The 18,823-nt window shown below is 35.1% G+C and overlaps 1 protein-coding gene across 12 annotated transcripts in view; it reads right to left on the bottom strand.

Moving 5' to 3' along the window:
* Positions 1–18,823, bottom strand: part of ARHGAP32 (Rho GTPase activating protein 32) — a 298,406-nt gene that overhangs the window by 150,276 nt on the left and 129,307 nt on the right. For 10 of the 12 annotated variants that reach the window (XM_053203873.1, XM_053203879.1, XM_053203876.1 and 7 more), the window contains 3 exons: positions 8,563–8,654; positions 7,895–7,936; positions 7,434–7,518 (listed from right to left, as the gene is read on the bottom strand). In XM_053203873.1, the coding sequence (XP_053059848.1) occupies positions 7,434–7,518; positions 7,895–7,936; positions 8,563–8,654 (219 nt within the window). The remainder of the gene's footprint in view (positions 1–7,433; positions 7,519–7,894; positions 7,937–8,562; positions 8,655–18,823) is intronic. The other 2 variants (XM_053203872.1, XM_053203874.1) reach the window with 1 other exon arrangement.

Here is an 18,823-nt window from a genome sequence, read left to right as displayed (position 1 = left end):
TCAAACTTTCTAAAGCCAAATACGGGAAGACCCCATTTTATTGTGCTTCACAGATACTGTGATTTTTACAAATTGAAGGTTTGTGGCAACCCTGCATTAAGTAAGTCTTTTGGTGCCATTTTTGGAAGAGCATTAGCTCATTTTGTGTCTCTGGGTCACATTTTGTTAATTCACGCAATATTTCAAAATTTTACATTATTATTACATTCGTTATGGCGATCTCTGAAACCTGTTGAGGGGTGCCTGGGTGGCCCAGTTGCTTGAGCATTTGACTCTTGATTTCAGCTTGGGTCATGAGATCAAGCCCTGTGTCAGACTCCATGCTGAGTGTGGAGCCTACTTAAAATATTCTCTCTCTCTTTCTACCCCACCACCCCATCCCTGCTCGTGTACTCCCTCCAAAACAAACAAACAAACAAACAAACAAACAAAAAACCTGTTGAAATTTCAGATGATGGTTAGCATTTTTAGCAATAAAGTAGTTTATACACTAGGAAACAAAAAATTCATCTGACTTACTTTATTGCAATAATCATTTTATTGTGGTGGTCTGAGACCAAGCCTGCAATATTTGTGAGGTGTACCTGTACAGTGACACAATCTTAAAAGCCGCAAGAGAGAAGCAACTAGTCACATGCGAGGGTTCCTCAATAAGATTATCAGATTTCTTACCAGAAACTTTGGAGACCAGAAGGCAGTAGTCCAATATATTCAAATTACAAACAGAATGAAAGTGTCAACCAAGAATACTATCTCCAGCAAAACCATCCTTCAAAAGTGAGAGACAAATTAAGACATTCCCAGTTAAACAAAAGCCAAGGAAGCACCCTGTCAATAGACCCAGTCTGCAAGGAGGGCTAAAAGGAGTCCTGCAAGCTGAAGTGAAAAGACACTTGACAGTAACTCGACCTCAATAAAGGTGAATACATGTGCAATTATAAAAACCAGTTATCACTGTAACAATGGTTTGTAACTATGGGTCTTTTCTACATGATTTAAGAGACTAATACTTTTTCTTTAAGTTTTACACATAAAAGCTGGTATTGTAACTTGTGCTTATTACTACACACTTTGTTTTCAATATAGTTTAAGAGGCATTAAAAGAATTATTAGTTTATGTTTCTGGACACACAATACATAAAGATGTAATTGTAAGATATTTAAAACCAAAAAGGATGGGGACCAAGCTATAAAGGAGCAGAATTTTTGTATGTTATTGCAGTTAAACTGGTACAATTTCAAATTAGAGTATTGTAACTTTAGGATGTTAAATGTAATCCCACGGTAACAACAAAGAAAACAGCTATACAATATACGCAAAAAGAATTGAGAAAAGAATTTAAACATTTCACTACAAAAAAAATCCAATTAAATCAACATACATTGTATTACAGAAAGAAATCTATAATACATACAGAAAAAAAAAGATAGTAAACTGACAGAAATAAGTCCTCCCTTTTCAGTAATTAAATAGAATTGATTAAACTCTATCATCAAAAAACAGAGATGGCAGCCAAAGCAATCTTGAAGCTGGAGGCATCACAATCCCAGATTTCAAGGTATACTACAAAGCTGTAGTAATCAAAACAGTATGGCACTGGAACAAAAATAGCCACAAATAGACAACCCAGAAATACACCTACACTTTTATGGCCAATTAATCTATGACAAAGGAAACAATAAATGGAAAACTGAATAGCCACATATGAAAGAGTGAAACTGGACCACTTTCTTATATCATACACAAAAATAAACTCAAAATGGATTAAAGACCTAAACGTGAAACCTGAAATCATAAAACTAGAAGAAAATAACGGGCAGCGATTTCTTTGACATAGGCCTTAGCAACAATTTTCTAGATATCTCCTCAGGCAAGGGAAACAGAAGCGAAAACAAACTATTGGGACTACACCAAAATAAAAAGCTTTTGCACAGCAAAGGAAACAATCAACAAAACAAAAGGGCACTTACTGAATGGGAGAAGGTATTTGCAAAGGATACATCCAGTAAAGGATTAACACCCAAAGTATATAAAGAATTCATACAACTTAACACCAAAACAGTAACTAATCAATTACAAAATGGGCAGACCTGAATAGACATATTTCCAAAAAAGACATATAGATGGCAAACAGACACATAAAAGATGCTCAACATCACTAATGATGCCACTCAAATGAGTGAAATGCAACTCAAAACTACAATGACCTATTACATTACACCTGTCAGAATAGCTAGAATCAAAAAGACAAGAAGTAACAATGGTTGGTGAGAATATGGGAAAAAAGGAACATTTATATACTGTTAGTGGGAATGCAAACTGATGCAGCCACTGTGGAAAACAGTGCAGGGGCTCTTCAAAAAATTAAAAATAGAAATACCATATGATCCAGTAATTCCACTACTGTGTATTTATCCAATGAAAACAAAAACACTAATCAAAAAGATACATGTAACCCTATGTCAATTGCAGCATTATTTACAATAGCCAAGATATGGAAGCAACCCAAGTGTTCATCAACAGATGAATAAAGATGTGGTAGTATATATACACACATGCATACCTACATACATACATACATACAATGGAATATCATCAGTCATAAAAAGAATGAGATCTTGCCATTTGCAAAAATATGGATGGACCTAGAGGGTGTTATGCTAAGTGAAATAAGTCACACAGAGAAAGGCAAATACCATGTCATTTCACTTATGTGTGGAATCTAAAAACCAAAAGAAATGAACAAACAGACTCTTAAATATAGAGAACAAACTGGTGGTTGCCAGAGGGGAGGATGTAGATGGGAGGATGGGTGAAATAGATAAAGGCTATTAAGAAGTACAAACTTTCAGTTATAAAATAAATACATCAAACAAAAAGTACAGCATAGGAAATGTAGTCAATCATGTTATAATAAGGTTGTTGGGTGAACAGAAGGTGACTACACTTACTGTGGTGAACACTGAGTGATTGTTTAACCAACATGTTGGACACCTGAAACTAACATAACACTGTATGTTAATTATACTTCAATTAAAGATGATAGAGATAAAAGGCTAAATTAAAAAAAAACATATTCCACCAATATGCTCACTTTAGATCAAAAGACACAAATAGGTTATATAGATAAGTCCTAAAACTCAAATCAAAAACAAACAAACAAACAAATCAATTCAAAAATGGGCAAAGCACTTGAATATAGACATCTTTCCAAAGGAGATACACGAATGGACAATAAACACATGAAAAAATGTTCAACATCACTAATCATGAGTGAAATGAAAATTTCAATTTACTCATCAGTATGGAAAAATATTCCAAGATACCAAATAAATGGTTACCCAGAACTTTGTGGCTTACAAGTATTTGATTCTAAGTATATAATGGTGATATTTTGTGTACCTCTATTGCCCCATCACACCATTGACTATCCATGCTCTCTTTACTGCTAGAAATGGAGTCATTATGGGGCTCCTGGGTGGCTCAGTCGGTTAAGAATCCGACTTCGGCTCAGGTCATGATCTCACAGTTCGTGAATTCAAGCCCCGTGTCGGGCTCTGTGCTGACAGCTCAGACCCTTGAGCCTGCTTCAGATTTTGTGTGTGTGTCTCTCTCTCTCTCTGCCCCTCCCCTACTCATGCTCTCTCTCTCTGTCTCTCTCTCTCAAAATAAATAATGAAAAAATATATTTAAAAAAATGGAGTCATCAGTGTCTTTAAATCTAATCAGATTGGAGAAACAGGAATCAACGGGTGGCAATGGGAGTGGGACCACTCAATATTACTCATAGGGACTCACTAGCAAAATTTATGCTTCCTGTCCCTACAATCATATATTCTCTGCTAACCTAGAAGTTTTAGTTCCAAAAGGAGGAATGCTTCCACCAGAAGACAAAATAACGATTCCACTGACTTGGAAGGAAGCCTGCCACCCAGCCACTTTGGGCTCCTAATGCTTCTAACTCAGCAGGCAAAGAAGGGAGTTTTGGTGTTAGCTGGGATGACTGATCCTGACTACCCAGGGGAAACTGGACTGCTACTCTACAACAGAGGTAAAAATAAAAATAAAAATAAAAATAAATACACCTGGAATATTGAAGCTCCCTTAGAGCATCCCTTGGTATCACATGCCCTGCTACTGAACTGAATGGGAAATTAGCAGAACCCAATTCAGGCAGGGCTATTAATGGCCAGACCCAAAATGAAGGTATGGGTCACCCAACCAGGGAAAGAACCACAATCAACTGAGATTACTGCTTAGGGCAAAGGGAATACAGAACGAGAAGCAGAAGAAAGTAGTTATAATACCAGCTACAACCACATGACCAGCTACAGAAGCCAGCACAATAACTGCCATAAGTATTACCTTCTTATTTTACTCTGAAAGTGCGTGTGTGTGTGTGTGTGTGTGTGTGTGTGTGTGTGTGTCATAGCAAACATCTTTGGTTTCTTTTCTCTTGTTACTTTAAAGATTTATATCATGGTACTTAATATATTTTAACTTTTCGTCATAGTATTTAAGTTGCAGGATGCCAAGAAGAGTAAACATTACTCAATACCTTTGTATTCTCTTCTGGGAAAATGGTCAAAATGTTTTTGGTTGTATAAAAAACAATTGATCATGCTGTTAGGCGAAGCAGGACCCTATTATTGTCTTTACTAGAGATTAAGTACAGTTTAAGGAATGCCTAGTTGGCAGAGTGGACTGTGATTGTTAATTTTATACATTAACTTCAGATCAAACATTATTCCAAATAATTCTGTGAAGTTATTTTTTAAACGCAGATTACTCTCCATGATGTGGGTGGGCCTCATCCAATCCACTGAAACTCTTTAACAGAAAAAGAAACCGACCTCCCCTGAAGAGGTATCTCAGCCAGCAGACTGTCCTTGCACTCAAACTGCAACCTGAACCCTTCCCTCGGTTTTCAGCCTATCCTGAGATTTTTCAACTTAACCAAGTCTCCACAATCACAGGAGCCAACTCTTTAAAATAAATCTCTCTCTCTCTCTCTCTCTCTTTCTCTCTCTTTACACACACACACACACACACACACACACACACACACACACACACACACAAACGTGTTGGTTCTTTATCACCGGAGAACTCTAATATAATCATATTTTAAAATAATAATAAAACAGACTTTCAGAAATGATTGGTGGGTACCACAGTAAAATACTGAAATAACAGACCACCAATGATCCATACAACTAGAGGGGCAATGCACTGCACAAGAGAAGGCCATTAGCACTCCACTCCAGGGCTATGGTTAATATCCATTCTGTCTGGTTGTCATACCAGGGATTTTTAATATCACCCTTTTTCACACTATAAATATAAATTCCAAGCAACCTCAATGTTCAAGTCAAAATTATGAAACTTACACAAAAAGGAAAAGGACAATAATTTCATAACTTCAGGGCAGGAGAGAACGTCTTAAATGTGACAGGAAAAGTACAAGTCAGGCTTATGCATACATACAACTACATAAAATGCATAAAATAAAGAATAAAATAAATGATACCTGTACAATGAGAGGAGCATAAAGAGAGTCAAATAACATGCCACAATGTGGGAGAAAGTGTTTTTATTACACATGCAAAAACAATAAAGGACTGGATGCAACATGAAAGAACACCCAAAATATGTAAAGCATTCCCATGGTTGAGTAAGAAAAATATAAGCAAATCTGTAAAACAAAATGAACAAAAGATCTGATCTAGAGTTTTAAAAAAACAGAAATATCAAATGCGCAACAAATATTTGAAAAGATGTTCAACTGCATTACAAATCAGGAGACTACAAATACATACAGTGAGAGAGAATTACATCCTCATCAGATGAGTAAAAATTAACAAGTAGCAAACAACCAAGAGTTCCCAAGGATGCAGAACAGCAACTCACATTTACTGTTTATGAAAGTATACATTCGTCAACCACTTTTGGAAGTAGCTTGGCTTTACTCAGTAAAGCTGGACATGTGGGTATTGTAGAACTCTGAAATTCTACTGTGAGAAACTCCTGCATATGTGCATGAGGATTTGTGCACAACAACGTTCACAGACAGCAAAAACTGACAACCCAAATTTCAAACAAACTAACTAAAAAGAAGATAAATTTCTTGTAACATAATGCATGCTATCGATTAATATACAGTAGTGAACAAATTGAACCAACTATAACTACGTACATCTACAGGGATCAATTTCACAATGGTAAATGAAAGCAGAAAGAATACATTCAATAATGAAGCCCACCCAGGTTTGATATTTCAACCTACCCCTGATCCTTCTTATCCTGTTCTACTTTTTTACCATAGCTCTATTCTTGGCCATCCTCTGTGCGCTTTAAGAATGGGTATTCAGATGGGGTGCCTGGGTGGCTCAGTCGGTTAAGCGTCCGACTTTGGCTCAGGACATGATCTCATGGCTCGTGGATTCAAGCCCCATGTAGGGTTCTGTGCTGACAGCTCAGAGCCTGGAGCCTGCTTTGGATTTTGTGTCTTCCTCTCTCTCTCTGTCCCTCCCCTGCTTGTGCTCTGTCTCTCAAAAATAAATGTTAAAAAAAAATAAAAAAAATAAAAAAAGAATGGGCATCCGGTTTTTGTTGTGGTTGTTGCTCACTGATATAGCCAAAGCACCTAAAACAGTGCCTGGTACACAGTACTTGCTCAGTAAGTATTTGCTGAATGGATTAGAATAATTCTAAGTACATAAAGTTCAAAAATAGGGAAACTAAACACCCATACTGATTAGGAATGCATACAGATAATAAAACAAAAAATTATAACAAACACTATAAAAGTCATGGTAGAAGTAATCTTTAGGGTAGAGAAGGCAAGTGCAACATAGGAGGGACACCCAGGTAATTTCTCTCTTAGCCTGGGCTTTAAAATATACATATATATATATATATATATATATATATATATATATATATATGTATGCAACATATATGTATACATGCACATGCTCTATAAACATATATATTTACACACACAATATACCTCAAAATAAAAAAAAATACTAAAAAATAAAAAAAATAATAAAACTCTATTAGCACATCTGCCCCGTACTCCACTTCACTCCAACTCTCATTTAATCATCATTACTATGACCCAATGTTAGTCAGGGAACAACTAGAATACTTCATGCTATAAAACAATGACAAATTATAAGGAATCTAATAGAAGTTCTAAGATTTATAGTGATTCGATTACACTACTTCCACCTAAAATAGGAGTTATAGGGCATCAAGTATTTGCCAACAGAAGGAAATAAAAGTTTTCCCATCAACCAACAAGACATCAATAGAAAAAACTACTTCTAAGTGTCACCTCTCATATATAGATAAAAATAGAGACCAAGAAAAAAATACAGATATAGATATATCTTAATTCAGTATATAGGAAATATTTCAAATATACCTGTATGCTGCCAAACTCAACGTTCTCATAATGGAAATGTGCACATTCAGCCATCTTCGGAAAGTGACCTTTAGTGAAGGGTAACCTGAAGTACATGAAATAACTAAGTGAGACGCAAGATACTGAAACAGTCAGAATAACTAAGCCCAAGGGAAAAATAAAATGTGTCGAAGAGCTCTTGCAAGCAGAACTATTTAATAAGCGCATGCGCATGAGCACACAAATAGCCACACAAACCTTCCCAGAAATACAGTGGATCAAATGAAAATTACATTCAGTGCACAGGTCAAAAACAAAAACAACAACAGAAAAAATTAAAAAGCACCACTACACTCTCCTAATCTTGACCCAAGGCAATGTCCATAGAAAATCTATGTTTTCAGTGAATGTTATAAAAACTGTGAAGAGCCAACTTCTGATCAGAAGCAGCATTCCTGATGAAATATACAACCAGATTTTACCTGTGAATGTTGTCGCAGCCCATCAGTCCTGGATTGGTGGGTCTGGATGCAGAATGAATATTTTTATCTTTGTCTTTTCTCTATTTACAACGAAAACATAGCTATCTAACACTCTACTGGGTGAAAAGATGTTTTTTCTGGTTTTTGTTCTTTAATGCCAACTTCATGGGATGGGGAAGGAGGTAGATAAGGCTTCAGTGGGAAAGTATGAAATGGTTTTTTGGTTAAAGACTGAAATGGATACCTTCAGATATTTGACATAAGAGCCAACTACTGGCATCAAATTCAGGCTTTCTCAAAGGCAGAACTGAGATACAGCAATCTCATAACTCAAATGACAAAGCTGATTTTTCTAAATGAATGAGAACATGTATTAAGGGCACTGAGACAGACACACTTGGATTGTTCCCATTGAACAAATGCACCCTAACAGACAATGACATAAAGCTGTTGCGAGGACAAAATTAAAGTCTATTTTTAAACAAGCAGATAATCTTCAGACCTATTCCACTAATTGTTGAGTCATAATTTAGGCTTATAGTATAATTTAATGTGTGGACAGTAAGAGCATATTTACCAAGAAATCTAAATAAAAGTTGTAAGATAACTAAAAAACTGACTGTCATTTATACAAATTCACTGAAAACCCACTGTAAAATCATACTCACTTTTTCACCTGTTTAACCTTCATACTGGCTGTGCTGCCACATGTCTTAAGACCAAGATCTCCAGGAATCTCTGGGACATCTGCTCCTCTTGCCTTAAAAAAAAATAATAAACAAATAAAAACAAAGGATTTAGGACTATTCCTTTAATATAAATATTTTAAAAAGCAGATCATAATTTTAACGGTTCTGCTGACTCTGTACCAACAGCAATGCATACTGATTTAATAATCTTTTCTTAAAATTGTAACTCACTTGAGTTTTAATTACTAAGAATAAGAAAAAAAAAATTTACCTAATTTAAAAACTGTACTGCATAAGGAAAAATTTTCTGTGAATCTTAATAATTATCATACTCTTACAATCAAGTTTCAAAAGCAGCTATTATATCATCTGTCTCAACACAAACTAAAATCTCCCCTAGGGAACTGGAAAAAAAAAAAAATAACCTAGCTTACAATGATTAAGAAAAGTTGAAATGGCAATCTGAACATAATCAGGAGATCACAACATGCATTTTTCACACCAAGATCTGAAGGTGACATGTATGTCATACTTCCAGTTTAACCCTTGGTCTACCAGTTTTCATAATCATGATTTCTTAATTCTAGTGGCACATTCAGCTGCATCATTTTAAAACCAGAAACTGGAAAATCAAATGGTTCTCCATATTCTGGACAAAATAAACAGCAAATCCAAATACCTATCGTAAAGAAACAAATTTACAATATATCATCTATGATTTATAACAGAAAAATTGAGTTATTAGAGCCAGTGCCACAGGATGCAATAGGTTAGAATAATATGGGATGAGCAGTTACAATGAATTAAGAAGAGACTCACAAAGAAGATGTGTATACTCAGCCATGAAAAAGAATGAAATCCTGCCACTGGCAACAACATGGATGGACCTTGAGGGCATTGTGTTATGTGAAATAAGTCAGAGAAAGACAAATACCATATGATCTCACTTACATGTAAAATCTAAAAAATGAAACCGACAAAAACCAAGTTCATAGATACAGAGAATAGACTGGTTGTTTGGGGTGCTGAGGCAAGGGGTAACTCTAGCTCTAGATTTTAAAAATTTGGTGATGTTGATCATGTAAACAACAACTCAGATTGAGGGTATTTATCCTAGATGAATACTATATAACTTAAAAATTATGAGTGAACAACATACTTCTAAGGACAAAAAAGAAAATATGGTATTTTCCTCTAGTCATTCATTCAACTGAAAAGACTTTATCACACGGTCTTTTGCAACAACAACCTAGATCACCTTATTTTGCTAAAATAATGTGCAACAATATTCTTTCATTTTTTATGAAGTTTGTGCACCAAAATTTACTTGACATAAAGAGGTTTGCTGTGCTTAAATTCTTATTAAAATTTCTAATAAAGTGGGTTTTCACTATTCTGTAAATTATTCATTAACAGACTTAAAAATATAAAAGTATAAAAGAGTAACTGGACATAGTTGGTAAATGGTGATGATTTTATCTGGTAGACTGAAAACTAAAATATTAACTCAATTTTGAATATAGGCTCTCTGTGCTAGAAAGGCCATCATCCCCTAACACACATCAAAGGAGCATTTTTAGCAATAAAATATTTCTTAAATTAAGGTATGAATATTATTTTTTTAGACATAATGCTATTGTGCACTTAATAGAGTGCAGTACAGTGTAAACATAGCTTTTACATGCACTGGGAAATGAAAAAATTCATTTGACTCGCGTTATTGCAATATTTACTTTACTGCAATCGTCTGGGGCCAAACCAGCAATATCTCCAAGGTATGCCTGTATTAGACACAGCAGAAGAAAAGATCAGTGAACTTAAAGAAATAGCAAGATAACTATCCACAAACAATTTTTATTTGGTTTTTAGTTTGTGTGTGTGAGAGAAAAAGACAGGAAAAAAAGTCTCAGTGACATATAGAACAATATAAAGCCATTTAACATACATGTAATGGATGGTAAATAAAGGAGAGGAAAATGCCTTCCCTTGGGATGGTGGGAGGGGGGTTAAGGAGAAGAAGAACAGAAAAAACAATTGAAAAAATAATTGATAAAAAAATTATAAATTTTATGACGATTATAAACACACTGATCCAGAAAACTCCATAAATTCAGAGTCTGATAAACACATAGAAAATTACACAGGGCATATCATAATCAGATGGCTGAAAAGCGCTGATAAAGATAAAATCTGAGTAGCTGCCAAAGGAAAAAAAAAGAATACACATCACATTCACAGGAATAAACAGAAGAAAACCAAAATTTGGACTGAGTACTTTCAGTTGCTTTTTTAAACAACTGTCAACATAGAATTCTATATCCAGCAAAATTTATTTCAAAAAAAGAATGTGAGGTTTCCAGCCTTTTCCAGTGTTTACGGTAAAAACTCTAAAGATAACACAATGAAATAAAATATATGCATGCAACTACCTAAGAGCTCTAAAAATTTTAATGACAGCAGGTAGATACGGAAACAAAGTCAAAACTTGCAGAGTGGCTAATGTAGCGGCAGTGTGCTTCCTGGCTTTTCCCATGTTACCTCCGAGACTAACCCAAGGACAGGCTAATCAGGATGTGAGTAACAGGCAGAGTCAGCAAAACTCTTAGAGAAGTCCAACTTTCTGGCCAAAAGATGTGAACACTGCCCCTGGTGGGGAAAAGGGCAGAGAGATTCTCCCAAGGACAGACCTGAGGGTACCACTTCAGTTGTAGAGTGAAAACCCATTCTTCTAAATAGAAAAACAATGAAAAAGGACTCTTATATAAAGATTGTGGAGATAATCCTTGTTATTTTTTTTCTTTTTTCTCTCACTATTTACACCTAACAGTAGCTTAGTCAGAAAAAAATGTGTATTATACCAGAGGCTAAAGCTCTTGGAGAATTCCACCCTTCCAATCAGAGAAACCAGGGAAAGCATCCTTTGGGAACAGTGTGTGCAAAATCCCTAACAAAAGTAAGAGTACAGCAAAGACTATAAAACTGAACTGATGCTAAAACCACCACCTAAAGAATAAATAAGTCCAGAGAGAAAGTTCAGTCTGAATCCAACCAGGCTGAAGTCTGATAAGACAAAAAAAAAAAAAAAAAAAAAAAAAAGAAAGAAAAAAGTCAGCACTCTATACAGGACATTAGTGGAGTCAGTCTCACAACACAATATTCAAAATATCCATGACACAATCCAAAATTACTAGATACACCACAACCAGTAAAATATGAGCAATTTCCAAAGGAAAAGACAATCAAGAAAGGCCAAATGTGAAATGAAACAGATGTTGGACTTATCAAAGACTTTAAAACACATATATTACAATAAACACACTGCATTAGATATTGAAACCAATGGAAAGACAAAAATTCCTTGATGAAAAATGTAAAAAAAGATCAAATAAAAATTTCAACATGGAAAAATATAGTATCTGAAATAAGAAAATACTGACTTGGCTCAACAGCAGAATAGAAATGATAGAGGAAAAGAGTCAGTGAACCAACCTAACAATAGACTAAAAGAAATTAATTATGTACTCTGAAGGACAATATTCAAAATTGTTTTAAAAGACTGAAAAATACAGGGGTGCCTGGGTGGCTCAGTCAGTTAAGCGTCTGACTTCGGCTCTGGTCATAATCTCATGATTTGTGGGTTCAAGCCCGGCATTGGGCCCTGTGCTGACAGCTCAGAGCCTGGAGCCTACTTCTGATTCTGTGTCTCCCTCTCTCTGCCCCTCCCCCACTTCTCTCTCTCTCTCTCTCTCTCTCTCTCTCTCTCTGTCTCTCTCAGGAATAAATAAACATTAGAAAAAAATTATTAAAGACTGAAAAATATGAACAGACTCACAGATACCCATGGAAGAGAAATATGGTCACAGAAGACAAAAATTTTGATGTAATAATTCATGAAAACATAACAAATTTGTTGAAAGATACATATTTACAGATTCAAGATCAGCAAAAATAAAACAGAATAAAATCAAAGAAAACCACAAAACAATCCATCATAATCAAGCTGTTGATAACCTATATAAAATAAGTATCCTGACAGCCACCAGAGAAAAAAGACATACTACATTACATAGAGAGAAATAAGGATTTAAATGACGGGATTTCTCATTAGAAACTAAGAAGACCAAAGGATAGTGGAACCACATTTATAAAATGCTGAAAGAACGTTCAATCCGGAAAACTATATCAAGTGAAAATATCCTTCAGAAATGACATAAAAATAAGATAGTACTCAGATTTTCAAAAATTGAGATCATTTGTTACCAGTAGATGGATTCTACAAGAAATGCTAAAGAAAGTTCTTCATATAGAATGAAAATGGCATCAGAATAAAACATGGACCTTCTGGTAAAAAGGGAGAGCAACAGAAATAATAAATAATTAGGTAAATGTAACAGATCACTAATCTCCTCTTAAGTTCTTTAAAATATATGTGCCAATTGAAAGCAAAAATTGTAATAACACTGATAAATGTAAATGTAATACTTACAGAAACTAGAATAATAAAGGGAAAAGATAAAGTGAACTACATGGTGGCGAGTTTTCTGCATTCTGCTTGAAGTGTAAAATAATTTTAATATAAAGTTAGATTATAAAAAGTTAGAAAAAATGAGACCAACAAGGAAAAAAAAGAAAACACCATGACAAGATAGATCTTGAGAATGCAAGACTGGTTTAACACCTGGAAAGATATTCAGTGTTTTGATTTGTTTGAGTTCCTAAATAAAATAACAAACCACATCCATCACTGTACGAATTTTTAAAAATACTTCAGAACCAAACTGAATTTATCCCAGAAATGCAAGATTGGTTCAACAATAGAAAAAAGTCTATCATTATAATTCAATCTTAATTATAATTAAAAATTATAAGGATAAAATGCTAGATTGTTGCCATAAGTCCAAAAAAATTATCTGATAAAACTCCACACCCATTCAAGACAATAACATCCAACAAGACTGCTCAACTGACAACAGTAAACTGAACAAGCTGAAGACATATTTATCTCTGCTCTCTCTCACATCTTACCAAAATAATACATAAATCTCTTTACGATTTTCTTCTTATATTGGCAAAAGTACAAAGTACCATATTCATAAGGTTATTCTTTGCAGGACTATCTTGATTAACTAAAGGGTGGAAACAACCTAGATGTCCATCCATAAGGGAATGATAAACTATGTTGCAGCAACACAAGTGAATAACAGCTATAAGAGGAATGAGGAATATTTTAATGTATTGCTATAAAATAATCTTCTGCATAGGTCATGGCGGGGAGAAGCATGCTATAAAAACAAGCTACCTTTTAACTAAAAATAAATACAAAAATATGTGTATTTTCTTATACTTAAATGAGACAGGATAAACCAAAAATCAATTAAAACGTTTATCTATGGAGGAACAAAGAGACGGGATAGAAGCTAGATTTTTCTGAATGCCTTGTTTTGTAGTTCAGATGTAAATGTTTTAAATATTTGTAAAACTAAATTAAATTAAACTGGGGCAAAGAAAAAAAGGCAATCCCTTAAAATCCAAAGCCAAATAAAACAAATGAACCTTATTGTTTTAAATTGGAGGCTTAAGCACACAGAGAGAAATTACTTCAAATGACAGTAATGTGAAGTAATAGACCTCAAATAGGATATATCCTCCTAGAGATAAAAGGAAACAAAGTATTCTCAGTAATGTTTGCATTATTATTTTGAAACTATTAAAAGTAGAAAATTAAAGCAAATAAGTAATTGTTAATGTCATTAAAAACTAAGGTTTTCAGAATAAGAAATACAAATACAAATCAAAGAAATTAAGCAGAAACCCTTATCATTTCCCCATTTTTTGATGGTGAGGGGTTTTAACTAAGGCTGCTAGAATAACGGAACAGGTAAATGCAAAAGGTCCACTGAATAACCACAGTCAGCATGTAGCTGAGTCTTCTGTGATATACCCACGAACAGAATTTTAAAATGAAATTTAAAATTTTTAAATGATAAAATACTCAAAATATGTTAAATGTCAATTACATAATAAATCACTATGCAGCAAAAAAGAAGGTAGCAGACTATAAGGCTCTTTCATTCCCAAATTTCTCAGGATATTTATAAAAGATAAATGAAAACGAATGACATACTTCTCAAATTTATAGACAGAAGAAAACTAAAAGGGATTCTAGCACTCTGAGTGACAGAAGTTGAAGAGACTTTAACAGGCTGCAAAGACAAACTAACATGATTATAAAGTGCATCAAGAACAAAAATTCAATTATATAAGTATGGGGGGGCACACTCTGTTTGATAAAAATTCACATAACGAGATCTAAGGCTTATACTTAACCACAAACCAACTATAAAAGTATATCCTCACTGGTAAAAAGCTAATGCAGTCTGAAAAAATGCGGCATCTATAAAAAGGACAGTATCTGTTTCTCTATAATCTGAACCAGTTAAACCACATACGAGAATAGTTCATCCATTTCAGGAAATTATTTGATACTGAAAACTTAACAGAAACAGGAATGGGTAATGTTTTATCCTTTCTGCTTCACTGCTCCCTACCCCAGAAAAATATTCCACCATTCCTGCCACTAGTACAGATCTTTAAAGAATCTTGCAAATGACTATTTTCCAGCTCCCATGTAAAGCTCTCCAATGGCTGGGTAACAGAAGTGATTTAACAGTCTTGTAACACACTGTGTTCGGATACAGAACCATTAAAGCTGGCTACTTCTACAGTCAGCCCCAACACAAGGCGCACCCCTTTTATCTATGTGCGTGACTATCTTCTCCCAAAGTCTATAAAGTCCATCTTAATAAATACTAGCAAAATGCTAATGGGTATTACAGATTTTTAAGGAAAAAATAGGGTATGGAAAGGTGTTTAACACATAATCAGAGTGCTGAAAGAAATCTCATTCAGCCATTTCACTGCAAGGAGGAAACTGAGACCAATAAAGAAGAAACAACGTGCCATAGTGCATTAGACACAGTATTTAAACTGAGTTTCTATTACAAAATCTGCTACATCTAATATAGGCACAGGGAAGAAAAAAGGTTCAAAGACAATATCTTTTTTAAATAAAAAATTACAATGAGAAACAGCTTTTCTTCTATCAAAATATGAAAGACCAAAACTTTGTAAGGCTGAAAAGATATGGCACAAAACATTACTGCTTAGAATACAAATTAACAAAACTCTTCATAAGTAATGTGGGATCTTCATACTCTTTAGATTTAGTTCCCCATAAAGTAACAATAAAAAGAAAAGACAAAATTCATCATAAAGATATTCATCAATGTGAAAAATATAAAACAAATTCAGTTGAGCATCTGACTCTTGATTTTGGCTCAGGTCATTATCCTACGACTCGTGATATGGAGCCCCGCATTGGGCTCATGCTGACAGCACAGAGACTGCTTAGGATTCTATTCTTCCCTCTACCCCTCTCCCACATGCGCGCGCGCGCGCGCACACACACACACGTGTGTGTGTGTGTGTGTTAAAATAAATACATAAACTTTAAAAATAAATAAATAAAGCAAATTCAAGATCCTACTAATTGATGAAGCATCAATAATACATTCTATATTATAGGATATTGTGTAGTCCTTAAATTTCTTTATTAAGAGTTCTCATTTAACACCAATTACAACACACAGTATACATAAATTTCTCCCAGGCAAACATAAAAAAGTTACAGTTTTATAAAGTATTAGTGGTTTTAAATCTCCTGGAATATTTGTGATTTCTATCAACTAATATTATCACATGAGTTAAATACATTAAAGCACATATAACAGAGAAAAACTATATAACAATGTGGTAAGCAACATTCTAAGGAAGGCAGCCCACCTTCCCCCCACAAACACCTGCCAAGAGGCCTACCTCCTGGTTATTCAAACACTAACCTAGGTAATGATGGGAAGAGACCTTGTGGATGTAATTCCATTCCCAGGTCAGTTGATCTTAAAATACGATAACCGTCTGGATGGGCCTAATCTAATCACAAAAGCACTTCGAAAGCAGCTTTCTCCAGCCCGTAACAAAAGGGAAAATCAAAGATTTGATGCATGATAAGGATTCAAGGTGCTGCTGCTGGCTTTGAAGACTGAAGTGTCCAAGTAAGAAGGAATTCAGGTAGCCTCTAATAGTAGAAAACAGTCCCCACTGACAGCCAGCAAGGAAACTGGGACCCCAGACCCAGGAACTAGAAGAAACCACAAGGAAGCAGATATGGCCCATAACTTAAATGAGGTGGGAGGCAGATTCTTCAGTCCTCGGATGAGAGCCCAATCCAGCCAACACCCTGATTTCGGCCTTACAAGACCCCGAGCAGAAAACCCAGTTCAGCTTGCCCAAACTTGTGGCCTACAGAACTGTAAGACAACAAATGAGTATTGTCTTAAGTCTCTACATATGTGATAATTTCTCATACAGCTATGGAAAATAAATACTAATAATGTGTATGTTTAAGACCCTAGAAATTCCTGAGTGATCTCAGGCTTTAAGTGCTCCTTTATTTCTCATGCAATTAAAACTCTCTCTTCCCAGAACTGGGACGCAAAGCCCCAGGAGCTCTTGCTTTCCAGCACTCCCAGACTCCACCGAAAGCACTGACTTCAGTACTCTCCAAACACTCCTGCTGAAGTCTCACAGGAGTCTGTTCATGTGAAGGCAAGCCCTGGAAGCAAGTGCAATTTCTGCAGGTGGGGTTGGTAGCCAGCAGGAAGGACACAGATCTGACTCGGGGCAACAGCCATCTCTACTTTCTCCCTTGCAACCCATATTTCAATGTGCATGCTACAATCTGTCCCATACCCATTTTGCCGCTCTCAAGACCCTCACTCTTTTCCCCTACAAGGAGGAAAACTTAATTCCTTTCCCTCTCCATGGCAATATTTTTTATTCCCCTTTCACAGCGGTTCCCTACACTATGTCTACCAGCCAGTCTTTTCCAGAGATCTCTTCCTTCCAGTGAACCAGCCAACTCCTTTACCTACGACACTTTCCATAATGTACAATGGGGAATATTCAGTTTTCTCTTCACTGCAGCACCTTAATAATAAGGTAGAATGCATATGTTAAATGGGGAGAAAAAGATAGAAAACTGTATATGGTTTACAAGAATAAAACTATATTCCCAGACATGATGGGGAAAAGAATACACTAACAAAGCAGTATTCTTTGCAAGTAACAATTTGGAGAAATTTGTATAAGAAAAATGTGTTCATATGGGTGTTAAAGTTTCTCTGCATTGTAAGAGTCACAAAGGAAATATACCAAAATAATCTCACCAGTATGGAAAATAGGACTATGGGTGAGTCTTTTTTTTCTCACTTTTCTGCATTTTCTATATAAGTATGTTTTATTTTTATAAAGGAAGAAGGCTTTACTGAGAGAAAGAGAGAAAGCAAGCTAGTTAGCTACCTTCTTCCACCTCTGCATATTACCTACATATTACAGCTATCATATGCAAATGCATAACAACCTGTCATAACTAAAGGAGGTTAGATACTCAATATAATTCCAAGAGACAAAACTAGGTATTCATATTTATAGGCAACTTAGGAAAGAAAAAGAGAAAAGCATATTTATGATGAGATATACCCATGTTGTAGTAATAAAATGGAATTTTTTGTTCACTGAGCCAAGTCATGAGTTAATGTGGTAGGAGCTAGAACCACAATGGAGATGTATCTCAAACCAGATAAAAAGAGAAGGAGAAATGACCTATTTTCTCCCCTTTTCCTGCCCTCCAATCTTCTACCAGTACCTCCCACTGGCCAAACCTTGCCAGAAGTCTGCTGGCAAGAGAGCATGTAGTTTGCAGGGATTAGCCTCCTGCAAAACAGAACAAAGCAGAGGGGCAGGAAATCCCAAACCCAGCTCCATGACATTCATTACTAAATTATGAAGATGTAATTGTATTTATATGTAATTCCAGTAATTTGAAATATAAGTGATTTTATATAAAATCTCCTATTTTCAAAAGGTACAGCAACCAAATAACACCCATACTGACACATAGGTACATATACATACATACACATCTATAATCAACTGAAAAAGCAATATTGTAATAATCAATGTGTAACTGGGCATAAAGGCAAATTATTCAAAATGAGTAGTTAATACTTAAGAACAACAAAGATGGTTCTGAAACTGTTATAGAAAATTAACAATAATATCACCAAATAAGCATTCACAAAGAACATCAAAATGCAACCAAGTGTAAGAATATGCTGTTACC

Source organism: Acinonyx jubatus, chromosome D1 (genome assembly GCF_027475565.1).
Source record: "Acinonyx jubatus isolate Ajub_Pintada_27869175 chromosome D1, VMU_Ajub_asm_v1.0, whole genome shotgun sequence".
In the NCBI taxonomy this organism is placed as follows: domain Eukaryota; kingdom Metazoa; phylum Chordata; class Mammalia; order Carnivora; family Felidae; genus Acinonyx; species Acinonyx jubatus.
This window is presented reverse-complemented; position numbering and strand designations above follow the sequence as displayed.